The sequence below is a fragment of the Mobula hypostoma genome, chromosome 28 (assembly GCF_963921235.1).
Source record: "Mobula hypostoma chromosome 28, sMobHyp1.1, whole genome shotgun sequence".
Lineage (NCBI taxonomy): Eukaryota > Metazoa > Chordata > Chondrichthyes > Myliobatiformes > Myliobatidae > Mobula > Mobula hypostoma.
Window position 1 is genome coordinate 32012756 of NC_086124.1, and position 15811 is coordinate 32028566.

Consider the following 15811-nt stretch of genomic DNA (forward strand, 5'->3'; position numbering starts at 1 on the left):
TCTGCCAGACACCCACCCAGTGACTCACCCACCCCTCCATGCTCAGCCCCACGCCCCACCCGCCGAGTCGCTAGTCGTCCGCACTCACCGCTCGGCCACGATGTACAGGCCGGAGACCGGGAAACACTTCACTCCCGCAATACGCACGCCGTAGGCAATCTCCCGGAAATGGAGGCCCAAATTCTCCCCGTGAATCGTCACCCGGGTTCCTCCTTCCTTCGGGCCAGTCGCAGGGTGGAACTGGAACACAGGACGTTCCCTCAGACCCAGTGTCGCACTCACACAGCCCAGGGCTGGCATGGGCTCTCTCCACACCGTCCCATCACACACTCCCGGGGTCAGACACAGAGTGAAGCTCCCTCCATACCATCGAATCACACACTCCCGGGATCAGACACGGAGTGAAACTCCCTCCACACCGTCCCATCACACACCCCCGGGGTCAGACATAGTATGAAGCTCCCTCCACACCGTCCCATCACACACTCCCGGGGTCAGACACAGAGTGAATCTCCCTCCACACCGTCCCATCACACACTCCCGGGATCAGACACAGAGTGAATCTCCCTCCGCACCGTCCCATCACACACTCCCAGGGTCAGACACAGAATGAAACTCCCTCCACACCGTCCCATCACACACTCCCGGGGTCAGACACAGAATGAAGCTCCCTCCACACCGTCCCATCACACACTCCCGGGGTCAGACACAGAGTGAATCTCCCTCCACACCGTCCCATCACACACTCCCGGGGTCAGACACAGAGTGAATCTCCCTCCACACCGTCCCATCACACACTCCCGGGATCAGACACAGAGTGAATCTCCCTCCGCACCGTCCCATCACACACTCCCAGGGTCAGACACAGAATGAAACTCCCTCCACACCGTCCCATCACACACTCCCGGGGTCAGACACAGAGTGAATCTCCCTCCACACCGTCCCATCACACACTCCCGGGGTCAGACACAGAGTGAATCTCCCTCCACACCGTCCCATCACACACTCCCGGGGTCAGACACAGAGTGAATCTCCCTCCTCACCGTCCCCTCACACACTCCCAGGGTCAGACACAGAGTGAAGCTCCCTCCACACCGTCCCATCACACACTCCTGGGCATTCGGCTATGTGTGGGATCGTGCTGTGCCTTACCTTGGTGACGCGGGGTTGGGTGCAGCGGACGTTGGTGGCCCCTGGGGACATCCAGTTGAAGTCAGGCGGGGGACAGTGCTGACGCAGACGGCATTTTCGCTCTGGGACGCACCAACCGCAGGCGAAGGTGGTCTCTGCTTTCAGGCACAGGCCACAGCTTTCCCTCTGCACGGAGCAGTTGTACAGCAGGGCTGCGGGGGGAGACGGGGCAGAGTCAGGGGTTGGCTGGTTATCAGGAAGGGCAGAGACGGGGGGCTTCGCCCTGCAGGGGTCAGCAGACGGGTAGGGTGTGGGGTCATCATTGAGGGAGGCAGGCTTTTCAGATGGCCTTGGGGTGGGGGGCTCCATCAGGTGAAATGTTACTGTCAGCCCGTACCCACTTCACCGAATAACAATGAACAATGATAATGACAACATTAATACTCCCCTCCCTGTCTTTGCAAACCCTCCCTTTTCTATACCCCTCCTGTCTCTACACCCCTCCCCAACTCTACAACCCCCTCCCTCCCCTACACCCCTCCCTGTCTCTGGAACCCCCTCTGTCCCCTACATTCCTCCCTCCCTATACCACTCCCCCTCTCTGAGACACCCTCCATCCCCTACCCTCCTCCCCGTCTCTGTGACTCTCTCCTACCTCTACATCCCTCTCTGTCTGTGACCACCCCTCCCCCACACCCCCTCCATGACCCCCTCCCTCCCCTACATCTCTCCCCGTCTCCCTGACCTTTCTCCCCTACACCCCTCCCGTCCTGTGACCCTCTCCCTCCTCTGCACCCATCCCATTTCTGTGACCCCCCTCCCTCCCTTACACTCCTCCCTGTATGCAACCCTCTCCCACCCCTGCACCCCTCACTGTGACTCCCTCCCCCACACCACTCCCTGTCTATGTGACCCCTCCCTCCCCTACATCCCACCCCGTCCCTGTGACCCCCCTCTCACCCCTACACTCTTCCCTGTCTCAGTCACCCCCTCCCTCCCATATACCCCTCCCCGTCTGTGAGCCCTCCCTCCCTACACCCCGTGCCTCATGGCCCCACCACGTTGATCACCTACCAGAGGCTGACTCAGTCACGGATCCCAGCGTCTCCTGGGGAGGGGGTGGGATATGGCTGAGGTCTGCACTGCCCATGACCCTGACCTTGACCCTGACCTTGACCCTGACCTTGCGGTGTCCTGTGTTGAACCTCGGGACGGGGGGATGGGGGGGTCACCTTGCTGCACAAGTACTGGTGGTGGCTGTCTGTCAGCGTCAGGGAGGGGTGGTGTAACGGGGAGGGGGCAGCCGACTGAGTTTGTACCTTTGACACCTCGGGGTTTGTCAATGACGAATTCTCCATCCCAAACCACAGAGAAATCCACCAGCAGCTCTCCAACGGCCCCCTCGTAGGTGTACTGCAGGGAAACAAAGAGGTGAGCAGGGGAGGGCCCAGGTCCGGAAAATGGAGGAGGGGGAGTGGGGGTCAGTGGAAAAAGAGAGAGAGTGTGGGGAGGGAGGGAGAGAGAGAGGGGAGAGGGAAGGGGGGAGAGGGAGAGGGGAGAGAGGGAGGGGGAGGGGGGAGAGGGGGAGAGGGGAGAGAGGGGGAGGGGAGAGGGGGAGAGGGAGAGGGGGAAGGGGGAGGGGAGAGGGGGAGGGGAGAGGGGGAGGGGGAGAGGGAGAGGGGGAGAGGGGGAGGGGAGAGAGGGAGGGGGAGGGGGGAGAGGGGGAGAGGGGAGAGAGGGGGAGGGGAGAGGGGGAGAGGGAGAGGGGGAAGGGGGAGGGGAGAGGGGGAGGGGAGAGGGAGAGGGGGAGGGGGAGAGGGAGAGGGGGAGAGGGGGAGGGGAGAGGGGAGAGGGGAGACGGGGGGAGGGGGAGGGGGGAGAGGGGGAGAGGGGGAGGGGGAGTGGGGAGGGGGAGGGGGAAGGGGGGAGAGGGAGAGGGGAGGGGAGAGGGGAGGAGGGGTGTGGGTCAGAGGGGAAGGAGGGTGGGGGAGAAGGGGGAAGGGGAGGAAGGGAGAGGGAGAGGGGGAGAGGGAGAGGAGGGAGGGGGGGAGGGAGAGGGTAGGGGGAGTGGGGAGGGGGAGGGGAAAAGGGGGAGAGGGCGAGGGGAGGAGGGGTGTGGGTCAGAGGGGGAGGAGGGTGGGGGAGAGGGGGAGGGGTGTGGGGGATATACAGAGAGAAGGGGAAGAGGGGGAGAGGGGATACAGGAAGGATGGAAGACAAGGGCGAGGAAGCGAGGGAGGTGCCTGAAGGTGTTAGGAGCAGGAGGTGGGTGAGAGGAGGCCAAGTGAATGACGTGCTGCTGATCAGGGGTTTGCTGTGCTTGGGTCCTGGAATTGAGGGGATTCACCTCTCACAGTGCATTGAGAGGGTTCTGCGGAAGGCCGGACCCTCTCCAGGCCCGGGAGGTTCCTGCCTGGCTCTGTCGCCAGCAGTGCACGGGAGGGAGCAGTGCAGCTGCTCTGTGGTGGCTCAGAGTCCAGCCTTCACACAACCGTCTCCTCCATCAAACTGAGGCCACACAACTCAAACTTCACCCATAACTACACTGGTGAGTTCGCCTGTTGAGACGGTGTTGAGGTGTCCAGGAGTGAGATAGGTCAGCAGGTTGAGTGGACACACCAACAACCTCGTACTCAGTTGATAGTGAACTTCAAGGGAACACAGACCCGTCCTCACTGAGGGGAGGTCGAGGGACCAGCAGTGGAAATGGATGAGCAGTTTTAAATTCCTGGGGGGTCACCATATCAGAAGATCTGTCCTGGGCCCAACACATTGATGCAATTATAAAGAAGGCACAACAGTGGCTACATTTCATCAGGAGTCTGAGGAGATTTGGTATGTCACAAAGACAGTCCCAAATCTCCACAAATGTACCATGGAGAGCGTCCTAACTGGTTACATCAGCCCCTGGTTTGGAGGGGCCACTGCACAGGATTCAGAAAAAGCTGCCAGGAGTCACAAACTCAGCCAGTTCCATCTTGGGCACCAGTCTTGTCGCTGTGGAAGACATCTTCGAAAGGCGATGCCTCAGAGGGCAGCAACGGACTTTAATCAGGAGGCCGGAAATGGGGCATGACGTTGCTCTGGCACTCAAGGTGAAGGGGAACCTTAAAGGATTCTACAGATGTGTTAAGAGCAAAAGGATTGCAAGGGACAAAACCGGTCCTCAGGAAGACCAGAATGGTGATCCATGTGTGGAGCCAAAACAGATGGGGCCATGTTAAATGAATTCTTTGCACATTTATATACTCAGGAGACGGATTATAGAAGTGACATTACTCCATGGACCCTGTACAGATGACAGAGGAGGAGGTGTTTGCGACCCTGAGGAAAACCAGGGTGGATAAATCCCCGGGGCCTGACAAGGTCTTCCCTCAGACCTATGGGAGGCAAGTACAGAAACAGCCTGGACCCTTGCAGAGATATTTACAACAACCTGAGTGACAGGAGGATTGGAGGATAGCCAATATTGCTCGGCTGTTAGAAAAAAAAGGCTCCAAAGATAAACCAGGAATTTATAGGCCGGTGAGCCTGACATCAGTTGTGGTAAAGGTATTGGAAGTATTCTAAGGGACCCGAGTTGGAAGTATTTGGATAAACATGGACTGATTAAGGATAGTCAGCATGGCTTTGTGTGTGGTACGTCATGTCTAACCAATCTTATGCTTTTTCAAGAAAGTTACCAGGGAAGTAGATGAAGGCAAGGCAATGGATATGGTCTACATGGACTTCAGGAGGCATTTGATAAGGTCCTGAAGGGGAGGTTGGTCAAGAAGATTCAGTTGCTTGGCATTCAGGATGAGGTAGTAAATTGGATCAGACATTGGCTTTGTGGGAGAAGTCAGAGTGGTAGGAGATGGTTGCCTCTCTGGCTGGAGGCCAGTGACTAGTGGTGTGCCACAGGGATCGACGTCTGCTGTGGTTAGTCATCTATAGCAATGATCTGGATGATGACGTGGTTAACTGGATCAGCAAATCTGCGGATGATGCCAAGATTGGGGTGCAGAGGACGGTGAAGAAAGCTATCGTGGCTTGCAGTGGGATCTGGGTAAGCAGGAAAAATGGCAGATGGAATTTAATGGAGACAAATGCAAGGTTTTGCTCTTTGGTAGAATCACCCAGGGTAGGTTTTACACAGTGAATGGTAGGGCACTGAGGAATACAGGTACAGTACATGATTCTTTGAAAGTGGTGTCACAGGTAGATGAGGTCATAAAGAAAGTTTTTTGGCCCATTGGCCTTCATAAATCAATGTACTCAGTACAGAAAGTGGGATGTTATGTTGAAGTTGTACAGGACATTGGTGAAGCCTAATTTGGAGTATTGTGCACAGTTTTGGTCACCTACCTACAGGAGAGATGTAAACAAGGTTGAAAGAGTACAGAGAAAATTTACAAGGATGTTGCAGGGTCTGGAGGACCTGAGTTACAAGGAAAGATTGAATAGGTCAGGACTTTATTCCTTAGAAAATAGAGGCTGAGAGGAGATTTGGTAGAGGTTTACAAACTATAGACAGAATAAATATAAACAGGCTTTTTCCAGAGGTCGGGCGGGGCTACAACCAAAGGTCACGGGCATAAGGGAGAAAGATGAGAAGTTTATGGGGAACAGGAGGGGAAACTTCTTCATACCTTCATGAGGGTTGTGAGGGTGTGGGACGAGCTGCTGGTGAGCTCAATTTTAACATTTATGAGAAGTTTGGATAGGTACATGGATGGGAGGGATATGGAGGGTTATGGGAGTATTCATAGTCATAGTTTATAGTCATACTTTATCGATCCCAGGGGGAAATTGGTTTTCGTTACAGTTGCACCATAAATAATAAATAGTAATAGAAACATAAATAGTTAAATAGTAATATGTAAATTATGCCAGTAAATTATGAAATAAGTCCAGGACCAGCCTATTGGCTCAGGGTGTCTGACCCTCCAAGGGAGGAGTTGTAAAGTTTGATGGCCACAGGCAGGAATGACTTCCTATGACGCTCTGTGCTGCATCTCGGTGGAATGAGTCTCTGGCTGAATGTACTCCTGTGCCCAACCAGTACATTATGTAGTGGATAGGAGACATTGTCCAAGATGGCATGCAACTTAGACAGCATCCTCTTTTCATACACCACCGTCAGAGAGTCCAGTTCCATCCCCACAACATCACTGGCCTTATGAATGAGTTTGTTGATTCTGTTGGTGTCTGCTACCCTCAGCCTGCTGCTCCAGCACACAACAGCAAACATGATAGCACTGGCCACCACAGACTCGTAGAACATCCTCAGCATCGTCCGGCAGATGTTAAAGGACCTCGGTCTCCTCAGTAGGCAGTTTAAATGTACTATATACCATCTGGTATATGCCCTCTTCTCCTACCATCAGGAAGGAGGTGCACACTCTGAAGACACACACTCAACATTGTAGGAACAGCTTCCTCCCCTCCACCATCAGATTTCTGAATGGTCCATGAACCCGTGAACATTGCTACCTCTCTGCTCTTCCCTTTTGCTCTGGGTATTCCTTTCTTGTAACTTTCTGCAATCTGTGTGTACAGCGGATTCCGGTTTATTGGGCAGCCACTTATTTGGGAGTCCTGGGTATGATCCTAAACTGCAACCGGCGATAAGGCTCTGATTGGGGACTTTCAGAGCTTTGGGGAAAGTGGAGTTACCCCTTAGTCGTTCATTGCTCCCAGGACATGTGATTAGGAAAGAGGAGTTAGAATGCACGGTAATTATGGGAAAGATTGAAGGGAAGAAAGCAAGAGGAAGACAAAGATGATGGAGACAGCAGCCAGAGAACTGGAAATGAATACCAATGAATTGATCCACTTGACCCGAAACAGGACTGTGTGGGCCATGGCAGTCAAAGCTCAAACTGGGCACGGCCCCCTGATGATGATGATGATGACTTATTTGGGACAACTCTTAAAGAACGAAAACTAATTAAGAAAATAGCTGCAATTTCCTTCATTTATTTGGGACAGGAGACTGGTAACTAGCATCAGACACATGCACCTGTGTGGCCGTTGGACGCTACACCGTACTTAAAGTGAACGGTTTTTAAATAGCGTCTGTTGCGTGTGTTCGCTTTCAAAAAGCAGTGATTTTTTTTTGGTCACTGGTAGTTGGCAAGAAATAAGCAGTAAGTCAATTCAGAACTGTTTTGCTCACTGTGGTTTCAAGCATTCAGGCTTGGAGAAGCCAGAAATAGCCGGGAGTAAAAATGAAACAATTTCACTACTTCAACAAGCTTGGAATTACAAAGAATTTGAAGGTATCCACAATCATCTTGAATATTACAATGAAAATGAAGATTTGGAGGAAGCACTGTGAGAAGGCAGTCCATTATCTGCACTGATGTTGTTCATTTACAGACAATCAATAACTATTAGGAACTAATACACGGTTTTATAGTACTGCAGAGGTTTTGGTGGGGTCCTAATTGGTTCTGTATTTCATTTAGATATGTACATAAACTATTACTCAGTTAAATGGTAGCTTTTTAAAAATACTTTTTAAATTAATTCCATGGGACTTCGGCTAATTGGGGCAGCCACTTAATTAACCAAAACACACTGGTCTTGATGTGTCCCGATTAACCAGAATCTGCTCTATTCACTGCCGCAAAACAACACATTTGCGACATACAATAAACCTGACTGTGATTCCGACAGGGCACAGGAGGTGACGTCGCATCCTGACCATCTCTTGGTAGGCAAGTTGCTGGAATCAAAGCCCACCACGGCCCGGCTTCGGTGAGGGACACAGAAAGCTCAGAGCAGAGTAACAGGGAGGTGTCTCTGTGGCAGGAAGTCTGTCTCCAGCGAGGCCCCGCAGAGCTAAGTCCCGGGGTTCCCAGCTCCCTGCAAACTACCTTCGGAAGCTGGGGGTCAAGTAAGGAAGGGTATCAAGGGATAGCCAGGAAGACGATCAAAGCTGGCCACAGCTGGAAAAATGGGCTGAGAAATGGCAGATGGAATATAATGCAGACAAGAGGTCATAGGTTAAGGGTGAAAGGTGAAGTGTTCAAGGGGAACAAGAGGAGGAGGTTCTTCACTCAGAGGGTTGTGGGAGTGGAGAATGAGCTGCCAGCAGAAGTGGTGGATGTGGGTTTAAGAGAAATGCGGACAGATATGCAGATAAGAGGGGTACAGAGGGCCATGGTCTGGGTGCAGGTCGATGGGGGTATGGAGGATTAGGATCTGGGTGCAGGTCGAGGGGAGGGGGATATGGAGGGATAAGATCAGGGTGGAGGTCAGGGGGAGGGGGATATGGAGGGATAGGATCAGGGTGGAGGTCGAGGGGAGGGGGATATGGAGGGATAGGATCTGGGTGCAGGTCGAGGGGACTCAGCAGATTCATTGTTGATGACTAATGGTCAGTTTCTGTGATGTGGTGTTCTATGAGTCTATCGAGTTCAGGGCTTGGGACATTCTGTTGAAGTTGCAAAGTGACCTACAGGAACACTGGGTGGTGGGTGGAGGTACATCTCTACCAAAGGAGGTGTGAGGCACTCCTTCCCTCCGCTAGCCTGCAGGTCACCCTGGGGCAAGGTGTAGCACCTGCTTCGCCCCCCGATCAGGGTCACGTGAACCCATGGGAGCAGCTGGTGCAGAACACAAGTCCTGGTTGTGAGACCAGTGACACCAGGCAATCTCTGAAGAGTATTGATAATGGCTGGGGTCACCTGTCTTGTGAAGGCAACAACGGCAAACCACTTCTGTAGAAAAATTTGCCAAGGACAATCGTGGTCACCAGAGTGGCCCACGTCATACAGCACTGCACATAACAACAATGATAAATGCTGGCCTGCGGAAGAGCAGGTTGAGGAGAGCCCTATAGAAGGGGTGTATGACGAGGAAGGGTCCAGATACGGACAGCGGCATTGACCTGGCTGCAAACCGTGTTGCTGCCTGCTACTCGAAGACATCGGAGTTGTTGCGTGTAGATGGCGTGCAGTATAAGCGTGGGAGGTTGCCTCGGAGATTTCACTTGCGATCACAAGATTCGGTTAGACGGTGATAAGCTAAGCTGCAACAGGCCTGTTACCCTCGTCTCAGGACTCGACGGATGACATGGAAGCTGTGTAGCCTCACTGAGAAATCTATCCCCCACTCACCAGATTTATTCGGTGAACCGCCAGATTCAATGGAATCCCCTCCCCCCTCACCCTCTGACACCAGGTCTCCCTCCCCCACCCTGCTATTCCAGAGCAACACAGTACGAATACAGGCCATTCAGCCCGACACCCAGCTAGCCCCAGTTTCCTGCATTTAGCCCACGTCCCTCCAAGCCCCACCCCTCCAACCCTCTTAAATGAGGAATTTAATCGCTGAGATACCTCAACCACTTCCTCTGGCAGCTCTTATCATATATTCACCACCCACTGGGTGAAAAAGTTGCCCCTCAGATCCCCCTTTAAGTCTTTCTCCTCTTTCCATAGACCTATCTCCATCTAATTTTGGTCTCATCATCATCATCATTATGTGCCACATTGTATGACATCATCATTATGCGCCATGTCATATGACATGGGCGACCATGGTCTTTCCGTCGCCATGATTGTTCTGGGCAAAGTTTTCTACACAAGTGGTTTGCCATTGCCTTCTTCTACAAGACGGGTGACCCCAGCCGTTATCAGTTCTCTTCAGAGATTGTCTGCCTGGCATCAGTGGTCACATAACCAGGACTTGTGATCTGCACCAGCTGCTCGTACGACCATCCACCACCTGCCCCCATGGCTTCACGTGACCCTGATCGGGGGCTAAACAGGGGCTACACCTTGCCCCAGGGTGACCTGCAGGCTAGCGGAGGGACAGAGCGCAGACAACGCCAGAATCGAACCCGGGTCTCCGGCTCTGTAAACTGTTATGCTGGCCCACTGTTAAGATTGCAGAACGAGAGGGTCTGGGTTATAGGAGAGGGGTTGGGCAGGCTAAGCATTTATTCCTTGGAGACACAAGAGATTCTGCAGATGCTGGGAATCCAGAGCAACTCACACCCACAAAACGCTAGGGGGGCGTGGTGGGGGTGGTTTCAGCAGCCCAGGCAGGGTCCACGGAGAGGAATAAACAGTCGATGTTTCAAGCCGAGGCACTTTATTCCCTTGAGTGTGGGAGAATGAGGGCGAGTTTATAGAAATACTTAACTTTAGGAGATGCATAGATAAGGTGGATGTTAAGCCTTTTCCCCAGGGTGGGGTGTCGGGGTGGAGATACATCTCTACCAAGGGATTGCCTCTGGGGGCTGTGGTTTCTGAACAGCTACGGGTTAGGGTTACTGAGTTGTGGGAATGCTGGGTTGGCCTTGGAAGCGTGGCAACCTCAGACACTGACGCAGTTCACCATACGTTTCGATGTACATGTGACTAATAAAGCTAATCTTTCAAACACTCATCTTCAGCTCTGCTCTGCACTCTTTCCAGTTAATCGACAAATTCCCTTTGAGAGGACGACCACAACTGTCCACAGAGCAGCACATGTGGCCTCACCAACGGCGTGTACAACGGCAGTACACTGTCCCAGACCCTGTACCCTGCAGTACACTGTCCCAGACGCTGTACCCTGCAGTACACTGTCCCAGACCCTGTACCCTGCAGTATACTGTCCCGGCCCCTGTACCCTGCAGTACACTGTCCCAGACCCTGTACTCTGCAGTACACTGTCCCGGCCCCTGTACTCTGCAGTATACTGTCGCAGACACTGTACCCTGCAGTATACTGTCCCGGACCCTGTACCCTGCAGTACACTGTCCCGGCCCCTGTACCCTGCAGTACACTGTCCCAGACCCTGTACTCTGCAGTACACTGTCCCGGCCCCTGTACTCTGCAGTGTACTGTCCCAGACCCTGTACCCTGCAGTACAGTGTCTCAGACCCTGTACCCTGCAGTATAGTGTCTCAGACCTTGTACCCTGCAGTGTACTGTCCCGGCCCCTGTACACTGCAGTGTACTGTCCCAGACACTGTACCCTGCAGTATACTGTCCCGGCCCCTGTACCCTGCAGTATACTGTCCCAGACCCTGTACCCTGCAGTATACTGTCCCAGACCCTGTACCCAGCAGTATACTGTCCCAGACCCTGTACCCTGCAGTGTACTGTCCCAGACCCTGTACCCCGCAGTATACTGTCCCAGACCCTGTACCCTGCAGTGTGCTGTCCCAGACCCTGTACCCCGCAGTATACTGTCCCAGACCACGCACCCTGCAGTACACTGTCCCGGCTCCTGTACTCTACAGTATACTGTCCCAGACCCTGCACCCTGCAGTATACTGTCCCAGCTCCTGTACCCTGCAGTATACTGTCCCAGACCCTGTACCCTGCAGTATACTGTCCTGGCCCCGGTACCCTGCAGTATACTGTCCCAGACGCTGTACCCTGCAGTGTGCTGTCCCAGACCCTGTACCCCGCAGTATACTGTCCCAGACCCTGTACCCTGCAGTGTGCTGTCCCAGACCCTGTACCCTGCAGTATACTGTCCTGGCCCCGGTACCCTGCAGTATACTGTCCCAGACCCTGTACCCTGCAGTATACTGTCCCAGACCCTGTACCCTACAGTTTACTGTCCCAGACCCTGTACTCTGCAGTATACTGTCCCAGTTCATGTGCTCTGTAGTATACTGTCCCAGACCCTGTACTCTGCAGTATACTGTCCCGGCCCCTGTACCCTGCAGTACACTGTCCCGGACCCTGTACCCTGCAGTACACTGTCCCAGACCCTGTACTCTGCAGTATACTGTCCCAGACCCTGTACCCTGCAGTATACTGTCCCAGACCCTGTACCCTGCAGTACACTGTCCCAGACCCTGTACTCTGCAGTATACTGTCCCAGAGCCTGTACCCGGCAGTATACTGTCCCAGACGCTGTACCCGGCAGTATACTGTCCCAGACCCTGTACTCTGCAGTATACTGTCCCGGCCCCTGTACCCTGCAGTACACTGTCCCAGACCCTGAACCCTGCAGTATACTGTCCCGGACCCTGTACTCTGCAGTATACTGTCCCAGACCTTGGACCCTGCAGTATACTGTCCCAGACCCTGTACTCTGCAGTGTACTGTCCCAGAACCTGTACCCTGCAGTGTACTGTCCCAGACCCTGTACCCCGCAGTATACTGTCCCAGACCCTGTACCCTGCAGTGTGCTGTCCCAGACCCTGTACCCCGCAGTATACTGTCCCAGACCACGCACCCTGCAGTACACTGTCCCGGCTCCTGTACTCTACAGTATACTGTCCCAGACCCTGTACCCTGCAGTATACTGTCTCAGCACCTGTACCCTGCAGTATACTGTCCCGGACCCTGTACCCTGCAGTATACTGTCCTGGCCCCGGTACCCTGCAGTATACTGTCCCAGACCCTGTACCCCGCAGTATACTGTCCCAGACCCTGTACCCTGCAGTGTGCTGTCCCAGACCCTGTACCCCGCAGTATACTGTCCCAGACCCTGTACCCTGCAGTGTGCTGTCCCAGACCCTGTACCCTGCAGTATACTGTCCTGGCCCCGGTACCCTGCAGTATACTGTCCCAGACCCTGTACCCTGCAGTATACTGTCCCGGCCTCTGTACCCTGCAGTATACTGTCCCAGACCCTGTATGCTGCAGTATACTGTCCCAGACCCTGTACCCTGCGGTATACTGTCCCAGACCCTGTACCCTGCAGTATACTGTCCCAGACCCTGTACGCTGCAGTATACTGTCCCAGACCCTGTACCCTGCAGTACACTGTCCCAGACCCTGTACCCTGCAGTACACTGTCCCGGCTCCTGTACTCTGCAGTATACTGTCCCAGACCCTGTACTCTGCAGTATACTGTCTCAGACCCTGTACCCTGCAGTATACTGTCCCAGACCCTGTACTCTGCAGTATACTGTCCCAGTTCCTGTACTCTGTAGTATACTGTCCCAGACCCTGTACCCTGCAGTATACTGTCCCAGACCCTGTACTCTGCAGTATACTGTCCCAGCTCCTGTACTCTGCAGTACACTGTCCCAGACCCTGTACCCTGCAGTATACTGTCCCAGACCCTGTACCCTGTAGTATACGGTTCCAGACCCTGTATCCTGCAGTATAGTGTCCCACAACCTGTACCCTGCAGTATACTGTCCCAGACCCTGTACCCTGTAGTATACGGTTCCAGAACCTGTATCCTGCAGTATACTGTCCCAGACCCTGTACCCTGCAGTATACTGTCCCAGACCCTCTACCCTGCAGTACACTGTCCCGGCCCCTGTACCCTGCAGTATAGTGTCCCAGAGCCTGTACTCTGCAGTATACTTTCGCAGACCCTGTACCCTGCATTATACTGTCCCAGACCCTGTACCCTGCAGTACACTGTCCCAGACCCTGTACCCTGCAGTATACTGTCCCAGACCCTGTACCCTGCAGTATACTGTCCCAGACCCTGTACCCTGCAGTATACTGTCCCAGACCCTGTACCCTGCAGTACACTGTCCCGGACCCTGTACCCTGCAGTACACTGTCCCGGACCCTGTACCCTGCAGTGTACTGTCCCGGACATTGTACCCTGCAGTACACTGTCCAGGACGCTGTACTCTGCAGTATACTGTCCCAGACCCTGTACCCGGCAGTATACTGTCCCAGACGCTGTACCCGGCAGTATACTGTCCCAGACCCTGTACTCTGCAGTACACTGTCCCGGCCCCTGTACCCTGCAGTACACTGTCCCAGACCCTGTACCCTGCAGTATACTGTCCCAGACCCTGTACTCTGCAGTACACTGTCCCGGCCCCTGTACTCTGCAGTATACTGTCCCGGACCCTGTACCCTGCAGTATACTGTCCCAGACCCTGTACCCTGCAGTATACTGTCCCGGACCCTGTACTCTGCAGTATACTGTCCCAGACCCTGTACCCTGCAGTATACTGTCCCGGACCCTGTACTCTGCAGTATACTGTCCCAGACCTTGGACCCTGCAGTATACTGTCCCAGACCCTGTACTCTGCAGTGTACTGTCCCAGACCCTGTACCCTGCAGTATACCGTCCCAGCTCCTGTACTCTGCAGTATACTGTCCCAGACCCTGTACCCTGCAGTACACTGTCCCAGGCCCTGTACTCTGCTGTACTGTCCCAGTTCCTGTACTCTGTAGTATACTGTCCCAGACCCTGTACCCTGCAGTATACTGTCCCAGACCCTGTACTCTGCAGTATACTGTCCCAGCTCCTGTACTCTGCAGTAAACTGTCCCAGACCCTGTACTCTGCAGTATACTGTCCCAGACCCTGTACCCTGCAGTATACTGTCCCAGACCCTGTACCCTGTAGTATACGATTCCAGAATCTGTATCCTGCAGTATACTGTACCAGACCCAGTACCCTGCAGTATACTGTTCCATACCCTGTACCCTGCAGTGTACTGTCCCGGCCCCGGTACCCTGCAGTGTACTGTCCCAGACCCTGTACCCTGCAGTACAGCGTCTCAGACCCTGTACCCTGCAGTATAGTGTCTCAGACCTTGTACCCTGCAGTGTACTGTCCCGGCCCCGGTACCCTGCAGTGTACTGTCCCAGACCCTGTACCCTGCAGTACAGTGTCTCAGACCCTGTACCCTGCAGTATAGTGTCTCAGACCTTGTACCCTGCAGTGTACTGTCCCGGCCCCTGTACCCTGCAGTGTACTGTCCCAGACACTGTACCCTGCAGCATACTGTCCCGGCCCCTGTACCCTGCAGTATACTGTCCTGGCTCCTGTACCCTGCAGTATACTGTCCCAGACCCTGTACCCTGCAGTATACTGTCCCAGACCCTGTACTCTGCAGTATACTGTCCCAGTTCCTGTACTCTGTAGTATACTGTCCCAGACCCTGTACCCTGCAGTATACTGTCCCAGACCCTGTACCCTGCAGTATACTGTCCCAGACCCTGTACTCTGCAGTATACTGTCCCAGCTCCTGTACTCTGCAGTACACTGTCCCAGACCCCGTACCCTGCAGTATACTGTCCCAGACCCTGAACCCTGGAGTATACGGTTCCAGACCCTGTATCCTGCAGTATAGTGTCCCAGAACCTGTACCCTGCAGTATACTGTCCCAGACCCTGTACCCTGTAGTATACGGTTCCAGACCCTGTATCCTGCAGTATACTGTCCCAGCTCCTGTACTCTGCAGTAAACTGTCCCAGACCCTATACTCTGCAGTATACTGTCCCAGACCCTGTACCCTGCAGTATACTGTCCCAGACCCTCTACCCTGCAGTACACTGTCCCGGCCCCTCTACCCTGCAGTATAGTGTCCCAGAGCCTGTACTCTGCAGTATACTTTCCCAGACCCTGTACCCTGCAGTATACTGTCCCAGACCCTGTACCCTGCAGTATACTGTCCCAGACCCTGTACCCTGTAGTACACTGTCCCAGACCCTGTACCCTGCAGTATACTGTCCCAGACCCTGTACCCTGCAGTATACTGTCCCAGACACTGTACCCTGCAGTACACTGTCCCGGACCCTGTACCCTGCAGTACACTGTCCCGGACCCTGTACCCTGCAGTGTACTGTCCCGGACATTGTACCCTGCAGTACACTGTCCAGGACCCTGTACTCTGCAGTATACTGTCCCAGACCCTGTACCCGGCAGTATACTGTCCCAGACGCTGTACCCGGCAGTATACTGTCCCAGACCCTGTACTCTGCAGTACACTGTCCCGGCCCCTGTACCCTGCAGTACACTGTCCCAGACCCTGT

General features: G+C 54.1%; 1 protein-coding gene across 1 annotated transcript in view; it reads right to left on the reverse strand.

Annotated features, from left to right (window-relative positions):
• Nucleotides 1-15811, reverse strand: part of plxna3 (plexin A3) — a 196060-nt gene that overhangs the window by 39297 nt on the left and 140952 nt on the right. The window contains exons 11-13 of the mRNA XM_063035027.1: nucleotides 2451-2544; nucleotides 1153-1343; nucleotides 89-240 (exon numbers count right to left, since the gene is read on the reverse strand). Coding sequence (XP_062891097.1) covers nucleotides 89-240; nucleotides 1153-1343; nucleotides 2451-2544 — 437 coding nt within the window. The remainder of the gene's footprint in view (nucleotides 1-88; nucleotides 241-1152; nucleotides 1344-2450; nucleotides 2545-15811) is intronic.